The sequence below is a fragment of the Dermacentor silvarum genome, chromosome 7, assembly GCF_013339745.2.
Source record: "Dermacentor silvarum isolate Dsil-2018 chromosome 7, BIME_Dsil_1.4, whole genome shotgun sequence".
Classification (NCBI taxonomy): domain Eukaryota; kingdom Metazoa; phylum Arthropoda; class Arachnida; order Ixodida; family Ixodidae; genus Dermacentor; species Dermacentor silvarum.
Genome location: NC_051160.1, coordinates 165,414,643 through 165,438,290, shown reverse-complemented (window position 1 = coordinate 165,438,290; position 23,648 = coordinate 165,414,643). Strand labels below are relative to the sequence as shown.

The window sequence follows — 23,648 nt, the reverse complement described above, 5'->3', positions numbered from 1 at the left end:
GGAACCGACGGAGACGCAGCCTCAATCTCACGCCGGACAAGACGCAGCAAGTTTTCGGTACCAGGCGGCTGGACGTCTTCACACGATGAGCTAGCGGCGGTATTAGGGAGCCGAACGAATTGTTGTGAGACACGACGGCTCTTTGCTTCTTCAAAGCGTCGGCACTCTCTTATAATGTCGTCGACCGTCGAGCAGTCCTTGTACACGAGTAAATTAAAGGCGTCGTCTGCGATGCCTTTAAGAATTTGGCTGACCTTGTCAGCTTCGAGCATCTTGTCATCGACCCGCCGACAGAGTGCTAATACATCTTGAATGTACACAACGTACGGTTCAGTAGATGTTTGGGCACGGCACGAAAGTTCCTTCTTGGCGGCTCGCTGGCGGCCAAGTGGCTTACCAAAGAGTTCCTGCAGTTTTTGCTTGCAAGTGTCCCAACTGGTCAATTCCTCCTCGTGTGTTCGGAACCAAACACGGGCCGTTCCCTCGAGGTAATAAATGATGTTCGCCAACATTAGAGTCGGGTCCCAACGGTTGCTCTTGCTGGCGCACTCGTATTCGATTAGCCAGTCTTCAACGTCCTTGTTGTCAGTGCCCGAGAAGGCGCCAGGATCCCGGAGTTGAGTCAAGACAATCGGTGCTGTGGTAGCCGAAGCTGAAGCAGTGGGCCTCTCAGTCGACATGGTCGAAGGGCCCACGAGGTTTCCGCTTCGAAGTTCCGTGATGTGCTGGTGATGTACCCCGCACCTCCACCAAGATGTTACGGGGAGATTTACAGAAAAGGGGGTTTATTCACACTATGTACAAGGAGACTAAATGTTGGCCAACAACAACAAAGATGGCGAACCACAGTTTCACCTCTTCCTCATCTCTTCGGCTCTATGCTTCAGCATCTTCTTTGTCTGCCGGACAACTGGCTCATAACAATATATTTTTTCTACTTGAAATTTCCATTCATAGAGCAACCAAGTGTGCTGGCTGACTCCTTGGTGGTTGACCTGGCCTGGCACGCCCTGTAGTTGAGTGCGCAATACGAGTGTTGTATAGGTGTCATGATCCTAAGTCGCCCTTGCATCCAACGACAGTGCACCAAGTGGGATCAGACACTGTACGGCTGCCATCACATCCTGGAATCTGTGCGTTCGCAACTCTAGCAACTGGGAAGCTAGCACTATTCAGTAAAACGTTTAGCTTTCGTTGAGAACTATGCTCTCGACAACTTTCTCTGGTAATGAAGGAAAACTACGGAGTGTTCTTGAAAATAGTGTCACATTCTTATACGCGTTAGCTTAAGTCGTAGAAGATTTTATTTAGAAAAGTAAATAAGACGAAAACATCATCGAGAGGTAAATTTGACCTATTTATTTCCGCGTTTGGGCAAATGCTCAAGCGTCGCACTTGGAAGCTACGCTCGTTCCCAGCATATGTTCCATAAAACCAAGGACGGTGTCAAGCTATGTCGGACGACTTGGCGCCGTAAGGCAAGAGCAGAAGCTCCACCCTCGTAGCTTTGTTTTCGTTTCGACAGAGAGTTGTCCGTGAAATATAACTGTGTTTATTTTCATGCCTAACTATTTCTGTGGGCTGATCGCGAAGATTGAGCAGTATACGACAACGGTAAACACGTTACGGTGCTCCCGCAACAACGGCGGTGGTGAGGATAGCGTTGCCGCACTCTCCCCACCTGACAGGTGGAGTTTTGAGGCCTGTCGTTGAGACGCTGCGCCGTCCGGTCACAGACACCGCACGGGTTCCGAGGTGGTTCTCGAGGAAGTGCGCTCGAAGTGCCGGTTCACTCCCGCGTATGGGTAAGGCACGATGGAAAGGGGAGCCCCATACATTTCGTGTAATGCAACATAGTGCCACAAGTAACCACCTCTCAAAGCACGCTAAACGCATTCTGGGATAGGAACCGAGTTGGTTTTTCATTTTTGTTCGCGTTTTGCTGCTGCAGCTACGTTACAGCATTCACTAAGATACTTCCGATTCAGGACTGCTGCGAGACAGTCGCACTCACGCAGGCTGCCAGCACATACGCCGTAAACACGGTTACTCGTGGCCCGCGCAGTTATGAGTGGACGTTGTACTAACAGTGTCAAGCGCAGCAGGTGTAACATGCCGCTTAAGCCGCGCAGCAGCGTGTGAAGTGGCTTTCAGGCACTCGGCTCTCGCAACCTCTGCCACGCTCGGGGTGCCGCATGCAGTGCATCACCGGGACGCCCCGATACAACAAGTGGGCGCTAGCGGGAGAAGGCGTGGCGTTCCGCACAAGCCGGAAGCTCGGACACTTGACCGCCGCTCGGCGGCATTTACCCGCGGATCGATGGCGGCCGCCCAAGTGGTTAAAAGCGCCCGCCCGTGGTCGAGCCGCCGAGTCGCTCATCGCGTCACGGAGCCGGCACGACGCGCCAACGTCTGTCTATCAACCATGGCACAGGTGAGCGTCACGTGCATGACAGCGATCAGGAGGAGGTATCAAAAACTGTTATTCACACGGCCCTCAAAATAGGACTGTTAGCTTGCTCCCGAGAGAGTTTCTCGGTGCTCATTCCGATGGGGTCTTCAACATTACAGACGAGGAGATCGCCACTATTCCGGAAGGCTAAAGATCTTCCCAACAATTTTTCTAGTGCCCGAAACATGCCATATACGTCCTACAGCGGCTCAGTGGCCTATGATATTCCGCCTCCTCAGCACGTAGTCACTCGTTTGATTTCCCCGCAGTGGCGGTGGCATTCGCTCGGGAGAGATTTGCAAGAAGCCTCTTTAACAAGGTCCACTGACTGAATGTGAAGAACCATGGTTAAAATTATTCTGGAGGCGCCCTAAAACATTTTCAATCATAACAAACTATGTAGTTCCATGGCGCTGAACCCCAGCAAAGAAGTTGATGTGTTTCAAAAGAACTTCTTCTTGGGCAAGTTGGTGCTTGGGTTTCCTAGGTATTGTGGCGCGAAATACATTTCGTGGAAAGCGCGCGTCACCATCTTCTTTCTCCCTTTTCGTGAAATGTGCCACAACGAAGTATAACTAGAAAATCACGTGTATCGCTTACTTTTCTCTTCCTGCAGAAACGAGTGACGAAATGTAAGGCAATTTTATTTTTTACGTTACTGCATCAGTTTAGCTTGCTTAGTTATTCGATCATCTTCTTTTATACCAGGCTTTTTTAGAGTGTCAAACATTTCTGAAATTTCGCTGTGGCCGATAGTGGAATTCTATTGCTTCATATGAATTAATCTAAGAGGCTCGCATTTTTTGCTGTAGAAATTGAAATGCCCATTCGACATTGAACAAAGTTTCACTAATTAGGTGACCTTAAGACAAATGCACTAGTTACTTTACGACAAATGCATATTTCAAGTTATGAATTGCAACCCCTGACATTACAAGGCAAATACACTTGAAACGAATTCTAGGAATGACACCGGTCTAGGGACATGCGCTTTCAAGCCTGCCGCAAAAAATACACTTTTTTTCCACGAACTTACTTTATTGCGACAGCAATTATACGAATGTTTTCGGTGCTTGATATACAAAAGCGCTAACACCAACGAGGATAAAGAATTAAGGTTCACAACAAGAACGTTGTCTGTTCAGTTGGAACGAATTCAAAGCTAGTAGGAGTTCTGGGACAACCGCCGACAATCTTGCGGCAAGATAAACTGCCGTTCCACTTATTTCTTTTACAAGATCCCAGCTGAAGCAGCGGAGGAGAGATGCTGCTCGGGTACCACTGCACGTTGCCGCCCATTTTCAGAGGCGTATGTTGAAGATGCTGCCACCCTCGGAATTTATTCGAAGTAGTAATCATTAGGTCGTAAATCGCAGCATGCCCTGCTCCACAGATTAGTTCAAAAACGAATTACTCAAAAAAAGAATTTCCATTTCTCGTGCAACAAGCGCCCACCTTTCGCGTAGTCCAGCGCTGCCAAGGTGACTTTTAAATTTTAATAAGAAAAGTAAACCACTCGCGTAGGCTTTTGGGAGTTAGGCACCCCGCTACACGAGTGCAGCAGAGATGCTGGCTAAGAGCAACAAGAGTGAAATTCATCCACATTTTACACCAAACAGGCTACTTCTTTCAGCATCAGCTAAGTGTCGACAGGGACGCACGCAATCAGACATAACTTTATGCAGGCGGCTCTTTAACTGGCATGGACATTTTATGTCGTGGTTTCTATTCTGCTATGAAACAAGGACCTGGCGGGCCGCCCACGCTTCTAACATAAGCTTCGACGATACGGAGCAATTTATGTGGCCCTGCCGGCACTGCACTGCGTAGCGAAAGGTATACCGCTTGATGCCGTGCGGAGAAAGCGATTTCCCCACGATTGTGTGTACAGCATTCATACTGCTTGCAGGCGGCCATCCAACTGTACAAAGATAAATATTGCAGCTACTGCTTGTCTCTATAGCGAGTGTCCGGAGTGCGGCAGCTTTGATGCCTTCTTTACATACGAGCTAATTGACCGGTTGCTTTAGCTGAAGCTCACGTTCTACGATACGCTTGTGGTAATAAAAATAGGATGTTCTACATTCACCGCCATGGCCCCGAATAATGGCTCTAAAGCTGACATTCAAAACACTTTCGTGGATTGGGTGCATGGGGCCGATCGTGGATTTGGATGGGCAGTAGCTGCACTATTTCACACTGTAAAATGTTAGGATGGTTTGTCATAAAATGCGAAGTTCGTTTTTCTTCTAACAATGTTGATGTTTATGTACGCCTAGGGCTAAGTGTTGTCACGGAAATATAGTACTCATATACAAATACCCAAAAAGTGGATGAGAAAACGGCGCCGCGGTAGCTCTTATGGTAAGAGTATTGCACGCATTATGAAAATACGTACGTTTCGTTTCTCGCTAGGGCATGTTGCTTTTCCTCATCCTTCATTTCACTTTGCGTTATCATTTTTACATTTCAATGAAAAGTAATTGACCCCATGTTTTTTTATGGTTTCATCGTTTATTGGCTTCATATGTTCGTGAAACAAGGCCGTTTAGCAGCGTGATTATAAACTACGGGTTGCTTTTTTGTTTAATTTTTTAAACTCTACAGAAACTTTAAAAATTGACAATGGCAGATAACGTACGCCGCACTCGAAGAGGTGGAAATTACTTGCATGCGATGCATAATCTATTTATTCACAAAGATTCACAAATCTGTTTTAGCTTATTACAATACGACACATATGTCAGTTACAAATTGTAGCCGGGGAGTTTGCGAGGTATTCGGAGAATGGCACGGGTTTGGAGAGGTGCGCCATCAACCTTGAGGTAAAATGCAATTGTATAACTTTTTAACAAAATGCCACATATACATTCATACACAAATGTCACTGCAACGTCCATGCGTTAAGTCGTTAACATTGGGAAATGATATCTCGAAACTCGTGTCATCCTAAAATTGTTAGTTTCATCCCATCTCACGAGCTACAATTCGTAACTATCCGTATGTGCCACACGAAAAGTAACTAAATCAAAGTCAGTTAACATTTTTTATTAATCAATATGCACTTCGATTTTTCGTGCAAGAAATGTACGCGTCTTCAGCAATCGGACTGAATCTCCAACAGCAATTTTAAAATTACTTTGTAGTCTAAAAAACACCCTAAGAAAGACGATACAGGTGGAGCAATTGCTGGCCTAAACTACCAGGATAAACCTGCCTGTTTTATCACCACCTTCTTATTTGCTCTTCTTATTTGCAGTTGAGTCAATGTTATTTTGCTGCTAATGTTTAAATTTTTACTGCTAGAATAGTTACAGCTCGAAATTGAGTTTTCTGTGTAAATCCACCCATTCTCTCACGCCGTCATCACGCCATCTTTGTTGTGCCACGAACATCGCCGTCGTCAATCAATCAATCAATAAATCAATCAATCAAACAATTCTTTATTTTCCAACAGCAGTTGGGGGTCTCTCTGTCGAAAACTGTTGCAAACCACTTGAAAGTGCCAGAGGGCCCACATTACGTGACAGCGGTTCTACAGGCCACATGTGTACAAATGTACGCTAGGGCAACACAGTAATAAAGAAAGTCAATAAAAAGAATAACATCTTAAAAATGAATAATTATTACAATTACAACGAAGGCAAATATTCAGTGAATACATGTATTCAGGAAATGCTTAGTACGTTAAGCGAATGCAAAATATTGACGTGAGCAACAATAAAAAAAGAAGAAAAAAACGTAATTAACAATACACACAACGCATAAGGCTAACAACCATCAGCCTGATAGTAACACGACAACATAAGATATATCAATTATTAAGGGTTAAAATTTCAGCAGGGACACTCAAGGCTGCTTACGTGTGGGAATGCGAGAGTCGCTATGGTGAAAGGGTCCTTTCCGCGCATTTCTTGTCCTTTTCGCGGAGCAGTTCGTTTTCGAGAAACGAGATGGCGCTTTCGGCAGCGCGCCGCATGTGGCCTCAGCGACAGCGCACGAATACGAAACCATTACTGCTTCTACCTTGCTTCTGTGCGATCAGCTGTCGGAAATGCAACTGAGTTTTCGCTAACGCACTGTGCTCCAATCATGCTAGATTGAATCATGTGGATTGAAGACGTGTGCAGTAGTTGGCTAGAAAAATAGTGACTGGCATGTTAAGGAATGGAATAATTCTGTGCGGCCAAGTTCGCGGACCGCTGCTGCAACTGTCCGTACGTATAACTGTCACTTCGATATGTACAGCTTTTCTCGAGGATACAGAAATTTGTTAATCCGCCAGCGTTGTATCGCTAACCTTCCAATAAAGCCATTCAGCCTCCGAACGTCGGCAAGAGTGAGTACCACTCGTTAAACCGTGACAAATAAAGTTGTGCCACTTCCTGTCATAGTAAGTTTCGCGCACAGTATCTACACACATCTACCCCAACTGGCACGGAAACTTACACCCGCTCTGTCACCAACGTGTCAAGAATAAGCGAGTGGACGCACACTTGAGTATATGCGCACAATAAATGACGGACTACACCGATTGTGCACGAATGGTCGAAGCTGAATTTTCCTTGACGATCCTCAAGAGTAAGCGAGTTACTAGCGATAATACATTGTTGCTACGAGGTATTACAATGCGCAGAACAGCTCCGTTTCAAGCCTTGTGCGCAGCAAGAACAAATCTAACTTAACTGAGCACACCCACGAGCGATTAGGCAGAGAACGATCAGATAGTGGTCGCGCCGAGGAACTTCACTGAGTCAGAAACTGACAAGCCGCTGCTTCAAAACATTTGCAAAATCAAGTACAAAGAGCAAAACACACTAATCCTGGTTCAAATCAGGAGCGGAAAGTTTAGATAGCTGCGAATACATATTTAGCCCCGCTTTTAGAGCAAGCACCATATACGCTGTCGCGCCGTTTGGACATAGCTTAATCAGCTACGAAAGCGCGTTTGCATGTTCTCTGAAGCTGCGGCAAAAGCTTCGTGTTGTTCACCCAGTAAATTGCTACGATTTCTCCCGAAACAGAGGTTTGCTCAGCCGCACCAGCGTCATACACATCCATTGTAAACACGGAGGCACCATACGCAGTTGAGGCAAGCAATGGACGCGTCACCACGTGATCAAACATGACAGCGCCCACGGGATCGCCGCGAAAAAGACACTCATGACGTGGCGCCCTTTCCTCTCCATTGGCTGCGCCGTCCCGTGCCCAATGACGCACGCACTAGTCCTAACCGTAAGTCAGCGAGATGGCTGCGAGGAGATGTGTGCAATGACGCACGCACTAGGCACACTTTTAGTCAACCAGAACCGTTGAGCCACCGTGGAAGCGTGCTCGTCTCGCACGCCGAGGGCCGGGTTCGATTCCCACCAAGGTTGAATTTACCAAATTTTATTTTCAAAGTCATTAATTTACTCCGTTTACATGAAGCTCCCTGAGAAATTTGACGTCAATCCGAGCGTTTTTTAACGTGTTTTTACTCTTTGCGCAGTCGGCCATTTTTGATACCATAATTTGGTCACGCTGCCGACTACGACGGATTTTCACCTAATGGAGCATATAATGCTTTCGCATTAAAAATATCTACTCATTTGCCTTTTGCTGTATGCAGCGAAGCAAGCATTTCTCTGTTCACATTTGTTGAGCAAGTACGACAATGTAAGTCTGAGACATTGCAGTAAATAGCCCGTGAGCCAACGCGGAACAAGCCACGTGTTGGCGCGGCGGGTGCGTGAGTCACTGTGGTGTATGCGTATTTCAGATACTCCTTTAATAAACACACGAACTTGCTCATATTAGCAAATAAATAAGAATAAAGAAAACGAAAACTATAGATATGCTTCATACTAATTATTTTATAACGACGAAACAATGTGTATGCGGAGGTAGTGCACGGGATGTTCGCAATGTACCGAAACGCTGCTTTTTTTTTGGTATAGACGAATGACATTTGTGGTACATAAAGTTATAGTGCCCCAGCGAAGGAAACAATAATTTATGTCGGTAGCAAAGAGCGCTTGATATATCGGGAGTTTGGCTTTTTCTGGAAGAAAACAGACAAGACAAGGGTATATTTATCTTCGCACTCAGCAACAACAGTCAAATTCGCTTATCAAAACATTGGCTGCGAGCTGAGGCTTCCCTCTTTCTTAACCCTTTTCGTACCGGAGAAAATGAGAAAAATTGTACCACGTTTGTCAGAAATATGGCGCACAGGCAAACCATGTTTCAGTGGAAGCATTCAAGTACCTCTAAGAAAGAGAAACACTACGAACAAGCCATCTAACGTCAATGTTGACGTTGGATGTATTCATAATATGATTACACATCAGGTGGTTTTGCTCATGATTAGCCCCTTGGTGTACAATGCGAAATGACCAGAATCTAGAAAACAGTTGGCTTTTATTCTTTTGCACAATGGGCTTTATTGTGCAAGCACTTAGGGAAACCCTAGGGATCTTCGGATAAAACAAAATTTAAAAGTTTTTTTTCTCTCAATCAGCCAAAAATATTGAAAATGTATCAATCCTTCTTACGCTTAAAGTTTTAAAACAGATGCGAAACGTTACAGTGTAAGAATTACAAAACAAATTACTAACTTTACTCAGATCGAGGACAGAATCTTTTGTGGACGAGTGCATCAGCTAGCGATATTGCTTCATTTGGGTTGAATCCTGGTTTTAGTGAGCAATCATTGGTTTGTGGTCCATTGTCAGGAAAGAAAGAAAACTTGGAGAGTACGGTTAGTTTTTGTAAAGGAGGGTGGCGTAATTTGACAATTGTCCCTTTGGTGATGTGCGTGCGTTGGTGGTTAACCCGCCGCGATAGTGCGTGGCTGTTGCTTATCGAGCCCGAAGTTGGAGATTATTTTGCCGGTCACACCGATAGCATTTTGGTGGGAGCAAAATGCAAGAATGTTCGCGTACATATATGTACGCGAACATTAAACCTATAGGTTTAAGCGCCCGATAATGTACGTCAGTTTGTAAAAAAAAAAAAAGAAAGAATCCGGAGCACTGCACTGTGACGTGCTCCAAAAAAACCCCCGTCCAGCTACGTGACTTTAAACCCCGAAATTTAACTTCACTGTGAGTGAAATTTAGGCGTTGGGCAATGCACCGATTGCCTGTAATATCTGACAGCTGCGTTACATTGAATTACTTAAAACGCTCGTCCGAGTAAACCGAAGAAAATATCGAAATGCCAGTGAGAACCCCGAAAATGTGTTGTCGGATTCCAGCCTTACTAAACTAGAGAAATCATGTCCGTTGGCTTATACAACGCTTAAGTATATCGAAAGGAATGCCTCCAGAACTTATTGTTTGGAAATGCGAACCCTATTATTCATGAGGATAGTCAGGCTAGGCGCCCCAATTATCATTTCCGTGGCACGAAACACGGTAAAACAGAGTACCCTCACAACATCTCAGCTCAAGCAGCAACACTACCGATTCAATTCGCACAACGTAAGAGCGACCACTGACTGCAAACAATCAGCGTCTCTTGGTGCCTGGCGCGAAAGGTCCCCTGGGACAAGAGGAAACAACGGTAGGCGAGACGCTCAACTCATGGAGCAGCGGCGATCCGGCCAGTGTCCATGCACACCGGCGCTGTGAGTGGATCGCGGGCATGGCATGCTAATCAATAGAGCGAAAGGCCTTTGCGCGTCCTGCACAACCGGAAAGTACAGGAATGAGTCGCTCACGACGCAATAACAAAGCTGCGAACGCCAAAACCCCCTAACTTAATGAAGATAAAAGAAATATGTTCTTCGCTATGAATCAAGGAACTGGTGATGCGGTGCCAGCGGCCGCCAAAGCAGGTGAGCAAACACGGCACGCGCGGTGCGTCAACAGACAGCGACGCCACTTCGGCGTTGTTTTTCTTTGCATGATGCGGACGACCAACTTACCTCCGCCGGCTGGCCAACTCGGCAAAACATTTTCGCGGGAAAAGCACGATCGATGGCTGTGGCCGCGTAGCATCCGGGCTTATACATTCGGAACAAGACTATGGTAAAAAAAAAAAACGGTGAGAGAGAAACGCCCAGCTTGTCGAGCAAGTTCTAAGCGAAACGTACGGACAGCAAAACAAAACACGGAAGCATTATGGTAATCTCTTCAGTTTAAAGGGAGAGTGAATGCCGACACTGGATCAGTCTCACTCACAAATCATTTTTTTTAATTCAAAACATTGTACTCTATTACCAGAAGCCCAAACTTTTTATTACGCGAAAATAAAGGAAAATATATGTAGCACACGACAAAAAAGGACAATAACAGCGAGATTAAGACGCACGCAGCGCAGTGCGCCCACTGAACTATAGGGTCTCTGCCGCCTCAGCAAGCTGTCTGTTCCCGCTGATCGCAGGTGTGAAAATGCTCGCTAGGCAGAGCGTGTCATTGATATTGCGTACCTTCGTTATGTGCTTGGGTCTATGTGGAGCAGGCACAGATATTCCTGAATGATCGTCTCGGAGAGCATCGCAGCATTGTCGAAAAGAAGCATGGAGGCTTTCTTGACCGTGTTGCTGTTGACCATTTTTTTAATAAAACCGTGGTCCTCCGTTAGAACCACAACCAGCTAATCAGAGAGATAATTGAGGTGGTCGTGATGTCTGGACTTGGCGAACATTGTGTCAAACCCATCTGTCGCAATAGCATTCAAAAATTGAATTATTTGAGAGCATGAAATTAGAATGCGGTGATCATGCGCTGCCGAATCTATGTATGTAGCATGGTTCACGTCAATAAAGAATAAATTGGAAGTGTGTTCGTGTCTCTGTTTGCCCTTGTTCGTCGTGCGCTACGTATCTACGTGCACGTCAGGCATTCATGCTGGACCAGCTCACCGAAACCGCTAGCCCCGAACGTAAAACACAAACTTATTAATTATTTAAATTTTTCGCGTGAAGCCAGGCAACAGTATTCCAACGCGACGTCGAGGCCTTCCAAGTACTTTGACATACTTAGGTCGCTTGTGTCGGAAAAGTTGTTCTTTTTTGCCTTATCAAGCTTGCATCTTGGTAAGACGGACATTTTTGATGCTCCATAACTGTAATTTACCCAGCAATCGTAACTGAAAAATACAGATTGGCCAAGAAATCGCATTTGTTGTGAATTTTCATCGCTTTTAATAACGGTCGCATAAGGTGATGGTACGACCTCACATGTTTTACAATAATTTTTCAGGGACTGTCACCTATAGACGGGTAGCCTGTTGCAAAGGCACCGACCACAATTGTTTACCGTCGCTTGTCTGTGGTATAAATAGTCTGCAAAAGAGATTTGGGGGCCTCTGTATCCGCACCGAAAATCAAGTTCATTGAGCACATGGTCATTAAAGATAGATGCACGATTTGCATTGCAAACAGACGGCCTATTTAGGAACATTACGTAAACCAGTACGAAAGTTCTAGCACTGCGCCGTTGCGATGAAGAGTGTGGGAAGCATCGTAAACCACTGGTATTTTGATGAATTCATATAAAAACTATATGTGAGATACGAAAAGGGGACAAAAAACAACACTGGGGCGAAAGCTTAAACAAAGAAGAGGACGATATTTCCGGTGTTTCGGCCATGGTGATTAGAAAACGCATCAATTCCCCACAACTTATCAATAGATTTGTTCTTATTTTATTTCACGGTTTTCTTTTGATTGCTTTTTTACTATCAGGAAAATGTAACTTTTTAAGTTCGAACACGCAAATTGTTAATTCCCTTGTTTTTATCCGCTTAACTTAACCACCCGGTTCATTGTCAACTGTGGGTATGTGGCACAGCAACTCAGATCAACACCAGCAACAACAATTACAAGCACTTTTGTGTCTTTCCCGTGGCCGAGCAAGAGCCCTCGGAACAGCACCAGGAGTGCTCTCTCCTTGGTTGCGGGAGTATCAGGCGGGCTAGCCCTTGCGAGAGTAAATTTAGAGTAGTTCTGCGTGCACTGGAAAAAAGCAAAAGAGCTGTCAGCACCCCGCTACGTAAACCACGAAGCAAGCCACGAAGACAGTGCGAAATGTGTTTGCGCGTAAAGTTTTGTGTGGACAATATTAATCGTGCGTGTAGTGTGTCTAAAGCGGATATCCGCATATTGGACAAGGTGTATATAGTAGCTTATTGTACCATATCATAATCACCTGCCTCCTACTTCTCCCTGTATCTTCCCCACTTACCCTTACCCAGGAGTAGCAGGCTAGAGACACGCTCTCCAGGCCTACCTCTCCTTCATTATCTTCATGGAAATCGACTCCTCCTCCTCCTACATTGGGTGAACACTATTATTGACCACAACATGCCATGGTGGGGCTGTGAAACGATGAATTGGCCGTGTTCGCAGTGATAAAAAAGGATTACATGCTAAAAAGAAGAAAAGTAAAATAGCACAGTAATTACCGTGCTAGATTTCCGCTCTGTGGCAGCATGCCACTTATATTTTTTCTCCTCAAAAGCCTAAAATATTTGCAAACTGTTACGCCATTTCATTCCCGATGAAAGAATAATTCTTGCTGCCTACTACAAAGGTAAGCAAATAAGGCGCAAATCTGCAATGTCAGGAGGACTTTCATTTGTGAAGTTGCCGTGAACGTGCCGTAACGAAGAGTCATTTATTCATTGTTCTGTTTTTTTGCACCCAAGGTCGCTTGTAGTAAAATCAGCCATTATGTCATTCGAAATACGGGCAATATATATTCAAGCTGTCTTGAAATGTAGTTTTTATATTATGACCCGTGCACTTGGTCACCTTAGAAACAAAACTGAACGTCGACGTCTAAATAACGTGTGCGTAGAGGTTTTCCGCTAGATGTTTGAACATGCGATGGCTCAGGCAACCTGGTTGCAAGCAATTAGGTTGTGTTTAATTCATGTCGCAGCTCCGAGCATTGACCTGCGCTGTCACAGCTATATAAGGTCACCTTTACTTTGTCTTTGTGTTCAAGCTTCATTTCTACCGTTATTTTATGTTCAAAATGTATCCGCTTTCGCTTGGTGTCATGCCGATAATTCGCGGAAACCAGCATTGGCGATAAATTTAATTCTGTTGAGTTAATGAATGCAAAAAAGTTCTATGAAGTGATTTTGTTAATTCCCTAGAAGTCTCATATACTATCGTCACGTAGCAGTGACGCTAAAGAAAACAGTCGTAAAACTGTGTATGACGAAACTGACTCTTTATTGGGCGAACCTGTGCCCACAAAAGCAAGCTACACTGGAAGCACAACGGTAGCGGCAAACACAGTCGGCGATCGTCGAAATCTGATCGGCGACGAAACGCGTCGACTTTTATACATGCGTCATCGAAGGTTCCAGAGTAATCCCTGGTGCCCGCCTGTCTTCCAGAAAGTTCTAGAGAATTCACCTCGCTCATACAATCAGATTACATGAGCGTCGGTGACAAGAGACAACGGATAGAAGCATCGATAACATTCGAGAAACTTCCGATACATGCAGGTGCGTCCTGTGCCTAGCGATAACGTTTAACATTTGTTAGCCGGTGAAAAGCGGTCACTGGTGAAGGATAAACATGTATACCTGTAAATGCCCTACCCTTAAAAAGCATCGTCCCGATGCTACAAACACGAAAGCGAAAAGAAAACCACTCGTACAGAAAGGAAAAAAAAAAACAAAGCAACAAAGGACCTAAGTTCGTCAGCGGGCGTAGAAAGGCTTAAGACGCACCACATCGATGACTTCAGGTCGTGCGTGGCGCCGCTGTGATTGCGAAATACCGTCTGGCACGACCTCATCGTCCAGTGCGCCAATACGTCGGATGATCTTATATGGTACTAAGTAGCGACGTAACAGTTTCTCGCTAAGTCCTCGTCGGCGTATCGGAGTCCAGACGAAAACATGGTCGCCGGGCTCGTAATCGACGCGGCGTCGTCGAAGATTGTAGTGTCGGCTGTCAGTCATCTGCTGGTTCTTGATGCGCAGGCGGGCGAGCTGTCGACCTTCTCCGGCACGCTGCAAATAGTTGGCAACGTCGAGATTTTCTTCGTCGGTGACGTCCGGTAGCATGGTGTCATGCGTCGTTGCCGGGTTCTTTCCGTAGACCACGTCGAACGGCGCCATGTGCGTCGTTTCTTGCACGGCCGTGTTGTATGCGAAGGTCACGTACGGAAGGATGGCATCCCACGTTTTGTGTTCGACGTTGACGTATGTACATTGCAAGCATGTCGGCGATGGTCTTATTTAGGCGCTTGGTGAGGCCATTCGTCTGCGAGTGGTAGGCGATGGTCCGGCGATGGCATGTCTGGCTGTATCGCAGGATGGCTTGAGTTAGTTCTGCCGTAAAGGCCATGCCTCTGTTGGTGATGAGGACTTCTGGAGCACCGCGACGCAGGAGGATGTTCTCAACGAAGAATCAGGCTACCTCGGCGGCAATGCCTTTGGGCAAGGCTTTTGTTTAGGCTTAGCAGGTGAGGTAGTCCGTAGCTACGACGATCCATTTATTCCTGGACGTCGACGTCGGAAAAGGCCCCAGTAAGTCCATCCCGATCTGCTGGAACGGTCGAGGAGGTGGCTCGATTGGCTGTAGAAGTTCGGCTGGCCTTGTCGGTGGTGTTTTGCGTTGCGGACAGTCTCAGCATGTCCTTACGTAATGGGCGACGCCGGCAGAGAGGTGAGGACAGTAGTATTTTTCTTGTATCCTCGCGAGCGTGCGGGAAAAACCGAGGTGTCCAGCCGTTGGGTCGTCATGGAGAGCTTGCAGAACCTCTGGACGCAATGCTGAGGGTACCACGAGAAGGTAGTTAGCTCGAAGAGGCCATAAGTTCTTCTTTAGGAGAATGTCGTTTTGCAAGAAAAACGACGCCAATCTTCGCCTGAACACCTTGGGCACAATGACGGTCTTGCCTTCCATGTACTCTGCAAGGCTCCTTCGTTCCGGGTTGGCTTGCTGTTGTTCGGCGAATTCGTCGGCACTGATGAGTCCAAAGAAAGTGTCGTCGTCCTGGTCGTCCTGTGGCAGCGGTTTGATGGGGGCGCGAGACAAGAAGTCGGCGGCAGAATGCTTTCGCCCGGACTTGTAAACGACGGTGATATCGAAAGCTTGAAGTCCCAGACTCCATCGTGCGAGGCGACCTGAAGGATCCTTCAAGTTAGCTAGCCAACACAAGGCGTGGTGGTCGCTCACAACTTTGAAGGGTCTGCCATAGAGGTAGGGGCGAAACTTTGATGTTGCCCAGATGATGGCGAGGTACTCCTTTTCTGTTGTGGAATAATTTGCTTCCGCCTTCGATAGCGACCGGCTAGCGTAACACACAACCCTTTCTAGTCCGTCAGTCCTCTGCACAAGCACGGCGCTGAGTCCTACGCTGTTTGCGTCGGTGGGGAGTTCGGTATCGGCGTTTTCGTCGAAATGCGCTAGTATTGGCGGCGATTGCAGGCGTCGCTTCAGTTCTTCAAATGCTTCGACTTGCGGCGTCTTCCACTTGAACTCGACGTTGGCCTTCGTGAGGTACCTTAGTGGCTCGGCGATCCGTGAAAAGTCCTTGACGAAGCGCCTGTAATAGGCGCACAGTCCAAGAAATCTACGCGCTGCCTTTTTGTCGGCGGGCGGAGGAAAGTCAGTGATGGCCACCGTTTTCTGTAGGTCAGGGCACACTCCAGACTTGTTGATTACATGGCCCAAAAATAAGAGCTCCTCATATGCGGAGCGGCACTTTTCTGGATTCAACGTGAGTCCGGAGGCCTTGATAGCTTGAAGAACTGTTTCAAGGAGCCGGAGGTGTTCCTCGAAGCTTCAGGCAAACACGACGTCGTCCAAATAGACGAGGTGAGTCTGCCACTTGATGCCTGCCAGTGCTGTATCCATGACACGTTGGAAAGTCGCAGGTGCCGAGCAAAGATCAAATTGCATGACCTTGAACTCGAACAGCCCGTCTGGTGTTATAAAGGCAGTCTTCTCCCGGTCCCTCTCGTGGACTTCGATTTGCCAGTAGCCGGTAGTCCATCGACGAAAAATACTTTGAGTTGTAGAGTCGATCCAGGCGTTGTCAATCCGTGGGAGAGGGTATACGTCCTTCTTGGTGATTTTGTTGAGGCGACGATAATCGACAAAGAAACGTAGGGTTCCATCCTTTTTCTTCACTAACACCACAGGGGTGCCTACGGACTCTTGGACGGCTGGATGACGTCGTCGCGCAGCATTTCGTCGACTTGTTGCCTTATGGCCACGCGTTCGCGCGCCGAAAATAGGTACGGGCTCTGACGGAGTGGGCGGACATATTCGTCGGTTATGATGCGGTGCTTGGCGACAGGGATTTGTCGAAATTTTGACGACGACGAGAAGCAGTCCTTGTATTGCAGGAGCAGAGCTTTTAGCTGTTCTTTCTTCTGACTTGGAAGGTTCTGACTGACGTCAAAAGCTGGTTCAGGTACTACAGTCGTCGTTGCAGGTGCACTAGAATCCGTGAAGGCGAAAGCACTGCTGGCTTGTTCTATTTCGTCGATGTAGGCGAAATGTAGGCGTTGTAGGCGTGCTTGTGTTCCGGGCTTGTGTTCCGGGCTGAGGTTCATGAGCATCACCCTTGCTTTCCCTTCACGTAGCTCAGCTATGCCTCTAGCGACGCAAATTTCACGGTCGAGCAGTAAGTGATGATCGCCCTTGATGACGCCCTCCATGTCTGCAGGCACTTCGGTACCGACGGAACTCATTACGCTGGAGCGAGGCGGAACGGTAACTTGTTCTTTTACCACATTCAAGGCATGGAACTGACGTTTACCATGCCTTGAATGGTAAACATCAGTTGTATCATCAGTTGTATGCCTTGAATGTAAACATCAGTTGCATCAGTTGTTGGACCGGTGTACTGACGGTGATGCGGAGAGATGTAGCAGCCTGGTGACGGCGAGCGTGAGGGTCGTCGTGGTTGCCACTGGGCTCCGGCGAGGTAGTCGGCGATGTCGCGTGGTCGTTCACCTCGCACTGGACGCGGCGCGTTGACCGTGAACCCTCGTACGCCCATCTCGCGGTATGAGCATCGGCAGTAGACACGGCCGGCTTCCCCGCAGTGATAGCAGAGCGGGCGGTGATCGGAGGTGCGCCAAATGCCCGTCTTCCTCTGGTAGCTGCGCTGGGCGACGGGCGGGCGTGCTGGCGGCGGACGGCGGTGGACTACGGAACTGCGGCGTTACGGGGCCCTGGCGCAAGCGCGGAGGGGGTTCTTGACGGTGGATGACGGCGGCGTAGGTCATCGCTTCCGGCTGTGGTTGAGGCGATGCCGGAACTTCTGGCACTTCCAGTGATCGCTGAACCTCTTCTTTAACTATGTCAGCGATCGGGGCCAGCTGCGGCGGCGACCTTGTACATCTGCAACTCTTCCCGTACGACCGCTCTGATCGTTTCTCGCAGGTCGTCGGCGCCTAGCGCTTCAGCTTCGGCGCATTTTGGTCAGGGCACGGCGGTTGTATTGCCTGGCGCGCATTTCAAATGTCTTCTCGATCGTTGTGGCCTCCGGAACAAATTCTACAACAGTCTTGGGCGGGTTGCGCATCCATCCGGCGAATAGCTGCTCTTTGAGACCCCGCATCAAGAACCAAACTTTTTTTTCTTCAGACATGTCAGAGCCGGTGTGGCGGAAGAGGCGCGTCATCTCCTCTGTGAAGATCGCAATGCTCTGGTTCGGCAATTGAACTCTGGTTTCTAAGAGAACCTCTGTCCTTTCATTTCGTACGACACTAGTGAAGGTCCTCACGAAGTTCGTACTCCTGTAGAAGTCCTTGCTGCCTACGGCTAGCTCGCTGGTCCTTGGCGACGTTGGTGTTGTCCTCCAGTCTCGGGCTTGGATCGCGGCTTTGTGGGGGCGTTCGCTGCATGAACGCACTAGCACCTCCACCTATGTCACGTAGTAGTGACGCTGAAGAAAACAGTCGTAAAACTGTATGGACGAAACTGTTTCTTTATTGGGCGAACCTGTGCCCAAAAAAGCAAGCTACACTCGAAGCACAACGATAGCGGCGAACACAGTCGGCGTTCGTCAAAATCTGCTCAGTGACGAAACGCGTCTGCTTTTATACATGTGTCATCGAAGGTTCCAGAGTAATCCCTGTTGCCCGCGTGTCTTCCAGAAAGTTCTAGACAATTCGCGTCGCTCATACAATCAGATTACATGAGCGTCGGTGACAACAGACGACTGATAGAAGCATCGATAATGTTCGAAAAGCTTCCGATGCAGGCGCGTCCTGCGCCGAGCTATAACGTTGAACATTTGTTAGCCGGTGGAAAGCGGCCACCGGTGAAAGATAAACATGTCTACATGTCACTATAGAGTCGAGGCTCAAAGAAGGACGCAGGGGCGCTGCAATGCAGGTTGCCGATATAAAAACCGCAACAAACTCGGCTGATAGGGGGCGTGCACAGAGTTAAATCGGGTAGTACATGAGGAGAATCGACGAAAACGTGTAACGTACAACGCAAGAATTATCTACGTTTCTGTAGTCCCATGAAATGTTCAGGGGCAAAACTATAACCCCGCGCAATCTAACTTTGGGCAGTGTTCACACTCGAAAACAATCTAACTGTGTAAAGTGAGTAACGCGGTTAGTGATAAACGCTGTCTGGAATTTCGTACGTACGGGCCTTGAAATATTGTTTATGATTAGTTGGGGGGCCTTGCGTCAATTCCTGAACGCGCTATGGTGAACACTCCACTGGCGTTTTCTCAGCGCTTCATTACCAGCACAAGAGGCACACATATAGACAGAAAAAAAATGAACAAACGGAGCACGATCGTCAGCCCAAATTAAATTTTACGTATTCTAATCTCGTCAAAGCTCGGTGACTCTCCGAATATCCGCAGTTAAGTTGCCGCTGCATGGCTACCACTATTAGACTATGAGGCTAGAAAAGTGCAAGTATTTTAACCAGAAGACAGTAGTGTGCCGCTAGCCAGGTGTTTCCATTGGCCTCTTGTCGTCATCCGAAAACGGCATCAATGAGCGTATCCGACAAACTGTGACCCTATTGTGTAGTGTCTGGGCTTTGCCTGTTTTAATGCGCAGCACTCTTTGGTTAGGTGCCTGAGGTCATTTTCTGCTCTGTTCCGTTCGTCATTCTGCTTCTTGTCCCCCAAAAAACCCCGTAGCGCCATCTAAGCTTGAATTGGTGAACTTATGTGAATAAACAAACTTCTGTACACTTACTACAACCTAATTGTAGGTGCACGAACCTTCGACGCTATATTTTCCCAGAAAGCTGCCAGTTGCCAAGTTACATACGCCCAACGCCTGCGTCGCATCAAGGGCCAGAAAATAAATTTTTCTGAGTGAGATATTTGCTTGTAATAATTTGATTAGGACAGTTCTGTGACTATGCCGCGCCCTGACAAACTTCTCAGTGACCAGGAACTGAGACGTCAGAATGCGTGGAGGAAACGTATACGTAACGCAGCCCTTAAAGAGGCACAGTTGAAACGCCATTGCGATAACTTGCGCGGGCAAGGTACGCTCCTAAAACGCGAGCAACGAAAAAATTTCGTATGTATACAAAAGAGAGAGGCTTCTTAATTGGACACGTTGGAACGAATGCAAGCGCGTTGGCGGGCAAATTATGGGAGAAAAAACTCGCTACAGTAGGCACTCTGACGAAGGAGGAGTTAGAAAGGGAAAAAAATGGGGTAGAAACTCCCACTGGCGAATTGTTACATAGTGCATAGCATTCTTTGAATCATTACTTATAAGTCATAACTTTGTCATTTTGCTAGATTATAACTTATCTGGCGAAATCATCAAGTGAGCGTCTTTAATTTGCTAAACACATGTTTGGTGGAAAAAACTTGTTTACTAGGGAGATCATTATAGTATACGTGCTATTCTCTGAAGTTTTTTATCGCTTAAAATACAGCTGTCTTGGTTATAAGGGTAGAGTATAGGATTCATAAGTAATGATTCCAAAGAATGCTGCACATTATATGCAAATTCCCCAGTGGGGAGTTCCTGCCCCAATTGTTTTTCGCGGTAACCTTTAATTTATCCCTTTATCCCAGCCTGAGGTGCAAAAGTAGACTGGCTTCTGTGCCTTTTTTTTTCGTGTGATCAATCACTTCTATGAATATTTTTTCTACATAATGTGAAGAAATATAAGGGGGCAAGTATATGGCTACGAAAGAGTGGAGCCTCCTTCTATATGGCGACAGCGTACATTGTCTACAGCCATCAGATAAAGCGAGTGTAAGCGCGGTAAACGGCTTTGCATAAACCCCACTGTAGCTGTACCGAAGGAAGGAATGAAATCAAGTTTCTTAAAGGTCCTGCAGGCCACGAGAGCTTTGGGGCTCTCATGGAGCGGGCGTCTCCCACGACGGAACCAGGAGGTTGAGTTTCCTGGCGGCGTCGTGGACCTGCTTGACGGCCCAGTTGGGGAGCGAGTTCTTCGCTCCGGATTACTTCTTCAAACTTGCGCTTGTCCGGTTCGGAGTTTAACTGCGCTTGCGAGCACGGCCAGAGTAAATGATAGACGTTAAGGGATAAGACTTGTCGATAGACGATAAGACTTGTCGTAGAGCTCAGACATCTAGTGGTGTAGTCTGTTTTACGTTGGGTATGTGTCTGTTTGTAGCATTCTGAGTGTAAACGCTTGAGCTCCAGTAAGCGTGCGGTGTGGCGTGCTAAACTCTCTACGTTGTAGGCAGTAGCGTTTAGTGATTTCATTGTATGTAGTGGGGGCGTCCTTGTTGTGCGAGTGGTCGGGTGAAGAAATCACGATATTCAACGCATGCAATTTTGCTCACTTAAGCTCCGTCGGCTTCCTCAGCTGCTGTTGAAGACAATGTCAGATGTAGTGCAATTACCTAGTGAATTTCATCGGCGTAGTGGCTGATTTCCGTGAGGACCACATTGATCATGTAATGTGCTGGAGTTATGGCATCATAACTAACGCTAACCTTTACGGTAGCCTTCCATCATACCATACTGCTGCCCTCTTGCAGGCATCTCTGTCCCTACTGCTGCTCATCTTCTTCCTATTGGCTCCCACTGGTCTCCTAACACCCAGAGTGGCGGCAGCGGTCGCCCCCTGGTGGTCGGAGCAGGCAGCTCCGGCGGGACTAACCGTTCAGCGTCGTTCGCCGCCGGCGTTAGACTTGCAGGCGGCGCTTCTGGCGGCGCTACCCACCGGTGATCTGTGTCCTTCGCACGCCGGCGTGCGGGACCTCTGCCAGCAGTGCGCCAAGGTGACCAAGGACCCCAAGGCATTCCGCATGTGCTGCAGTAACACACGCGAAGCGCGCACCTGGTGCGCTAGCTTCCTCGACTTCGGACTCAACTAAGCATGCTCCTCGTGGATGCAGTTTTGGCGTCTCTCACCGACCGCGATGCCTTGACAACCATAGCAGTGACGACGAAGCTATCCCGCGTACCACTGCTATGGATCTGTTCTTTTATGTCGCCTGGTTCCAGCATGGATGTCAGACAATCTTCACTATTTATTTTCGCAGCCACTTTCTCTCGTTAATTCGCTGGGAAAAATCGCGCAGGCAGTGCAAAATACCAAGCTGAGTTGGTTATCCTTTTCATGACTATCCTATTTATAAAATAAGGCAATTTTGTAACTGCACTGCCCTGTGCTTTTTAGAGCACCCGGTTACCAGAGAAATGTACACAGCCCTCACTGATAAAATAGGATGTATAACGCTTATTGTATTTAGCAAAGTGTCACGAACAGCACACTATTTCTTGTTTACATAAACGCGCTTAATACTTCAAGGAAATTGATAAGTATGGTGACGGTTTCGTCAATACGTGAACTACTACTGCCAGTACTCGAATGTTTGACCAAAGCTTCCCGTATTTATGTGCATTTCTTGAATACAAGCCGTTGCATTTACCTTACGCACTCCTCAGTTCACTGTCCTGTCGTTGGAGCCCATGCATGCCTGGGCCGTCAGATCTCGCCCTTCTTGGATGCTATCGGTGTTGGTGCCACTGAAATGGGCGCCGACACAGTCGCAAAATTCGCCTTGACAGTGTGTATCCGTCCGGTTTGTTTCTTTTCACGAATAAACTGCACACTTCTGTTATGAAAACTTCTACCATGCTCCTCTTTCTAGGAACCTTTTTTCCTAGATAAACTGCAGGAGAGTTTGGTGCTTGACCATCTCACATTCAGCTGTCCTTGACATCAGGGTTTAGTTCGCGCAGGTGCCATCATGTAGCGTATTGACCTTATACTTTCCATCGATGAAAATAAATGGGCGGCTAAAGTGCACAAGTATCTCTACATGAAAAGCCTGGACACAGAATGGAGGAAGAGGTCAAGGAAGTTGGCAACCAAGTACACGATAATCGAAACTGTAAATAGACAACCAGGAGTCACCAGAAAGAAAGTGAGAGAAATAAAGACAGTGAATTGAATGCAAAGAATGGAAACAAAAAGAACAATGGATATTTACAAGAATGACAAGAAAGAAATAATGAGGGAAAATCTGTATGATAACACAAAGGGCAGTGCCTTGCTATTTGAGGCTCGAGCCGGTTGCCTAAGGACCAAAACATACCGAGTAAATATTCGGTGAGGAATGTGTGTGCTTCAGCAAATATCCGAAGAACACTCAACCCATCCTAATGGAATCTGAAGGGATTCACCCAGTGAGAACAATAGGTAATGTACACCTTACAGAATAGCTTGCTTTTATTGTGCTACGGTGGCATCAACCGGTCAGCAGTCGAGATAAGCCAGAGATGTTTAGAGTATTGGTGGAAAAAAAATCAGGGAAGAGATTAATACGACCTGATTTGATGTCTTAGTCATAAGTATAGGTACAAGGTAGATGTCGCGGAAAAAAAGATTAATGAAATGTATACAAAATGCTAGATGAAGAAAACGTATAGCATACATGATTAAATCAAGCAGGCTAGGTGACTATTTGCATTGCTCTGTTTCAAAGAGGAGGCCATTAAATCATCATCATCATAATCATAATCATTTCAAACTTCGAGCGGTGACCTAGTGATGACTTCAACGCAACAGAATATATAAAAAAAGTTATCCCAGCGCGCCGAATTTCATCACAAAGCGTGTCTCCCTTGCATTATTATAACTGCTTTTCATAAAGAGTTGCCGCCCGTTTCTGGAAATGACATCATCCTTAGAGAGTTTATTCGCGACACGGCAGACACAGCGATGATTGATTCCAGGCTCTGCAGAGGGTTCGCGAAAAGCAGCTACGTTTTTTTAATTTTTGTATGCTATGAAGTC

General features: G+C 46.9%; 1 protein-coding gene across 1 annotated transcript; it reads left to right on the top strand.

Annotated features, from left to right (window-relative positions):
• Window positions 1-2,386: 2,386 nt before the first annotated feature.
• On the top strand, window positions 2,387-22,468 carry LOC119458668 (uncharacterized). Its single transcript, XM_037720532.2, has 2 exons — window positions 2,387-2,434; window positions 21,382-22,468. The coding sequence occupies exons 1-2, from the start codon at window positions 2,426-2,428 to the stop codon at window positions 21,718-21,720; spliced, it is 348 nt and encodes a 115-aa protein (XP_037576460.1). The 5' UTR covers window positions 2,387-2,425; the 3' UTR covers window positions 21,721-22,468.
• Window positions 22,469-23,648: the final 1,180 nt, after the last annotated feature.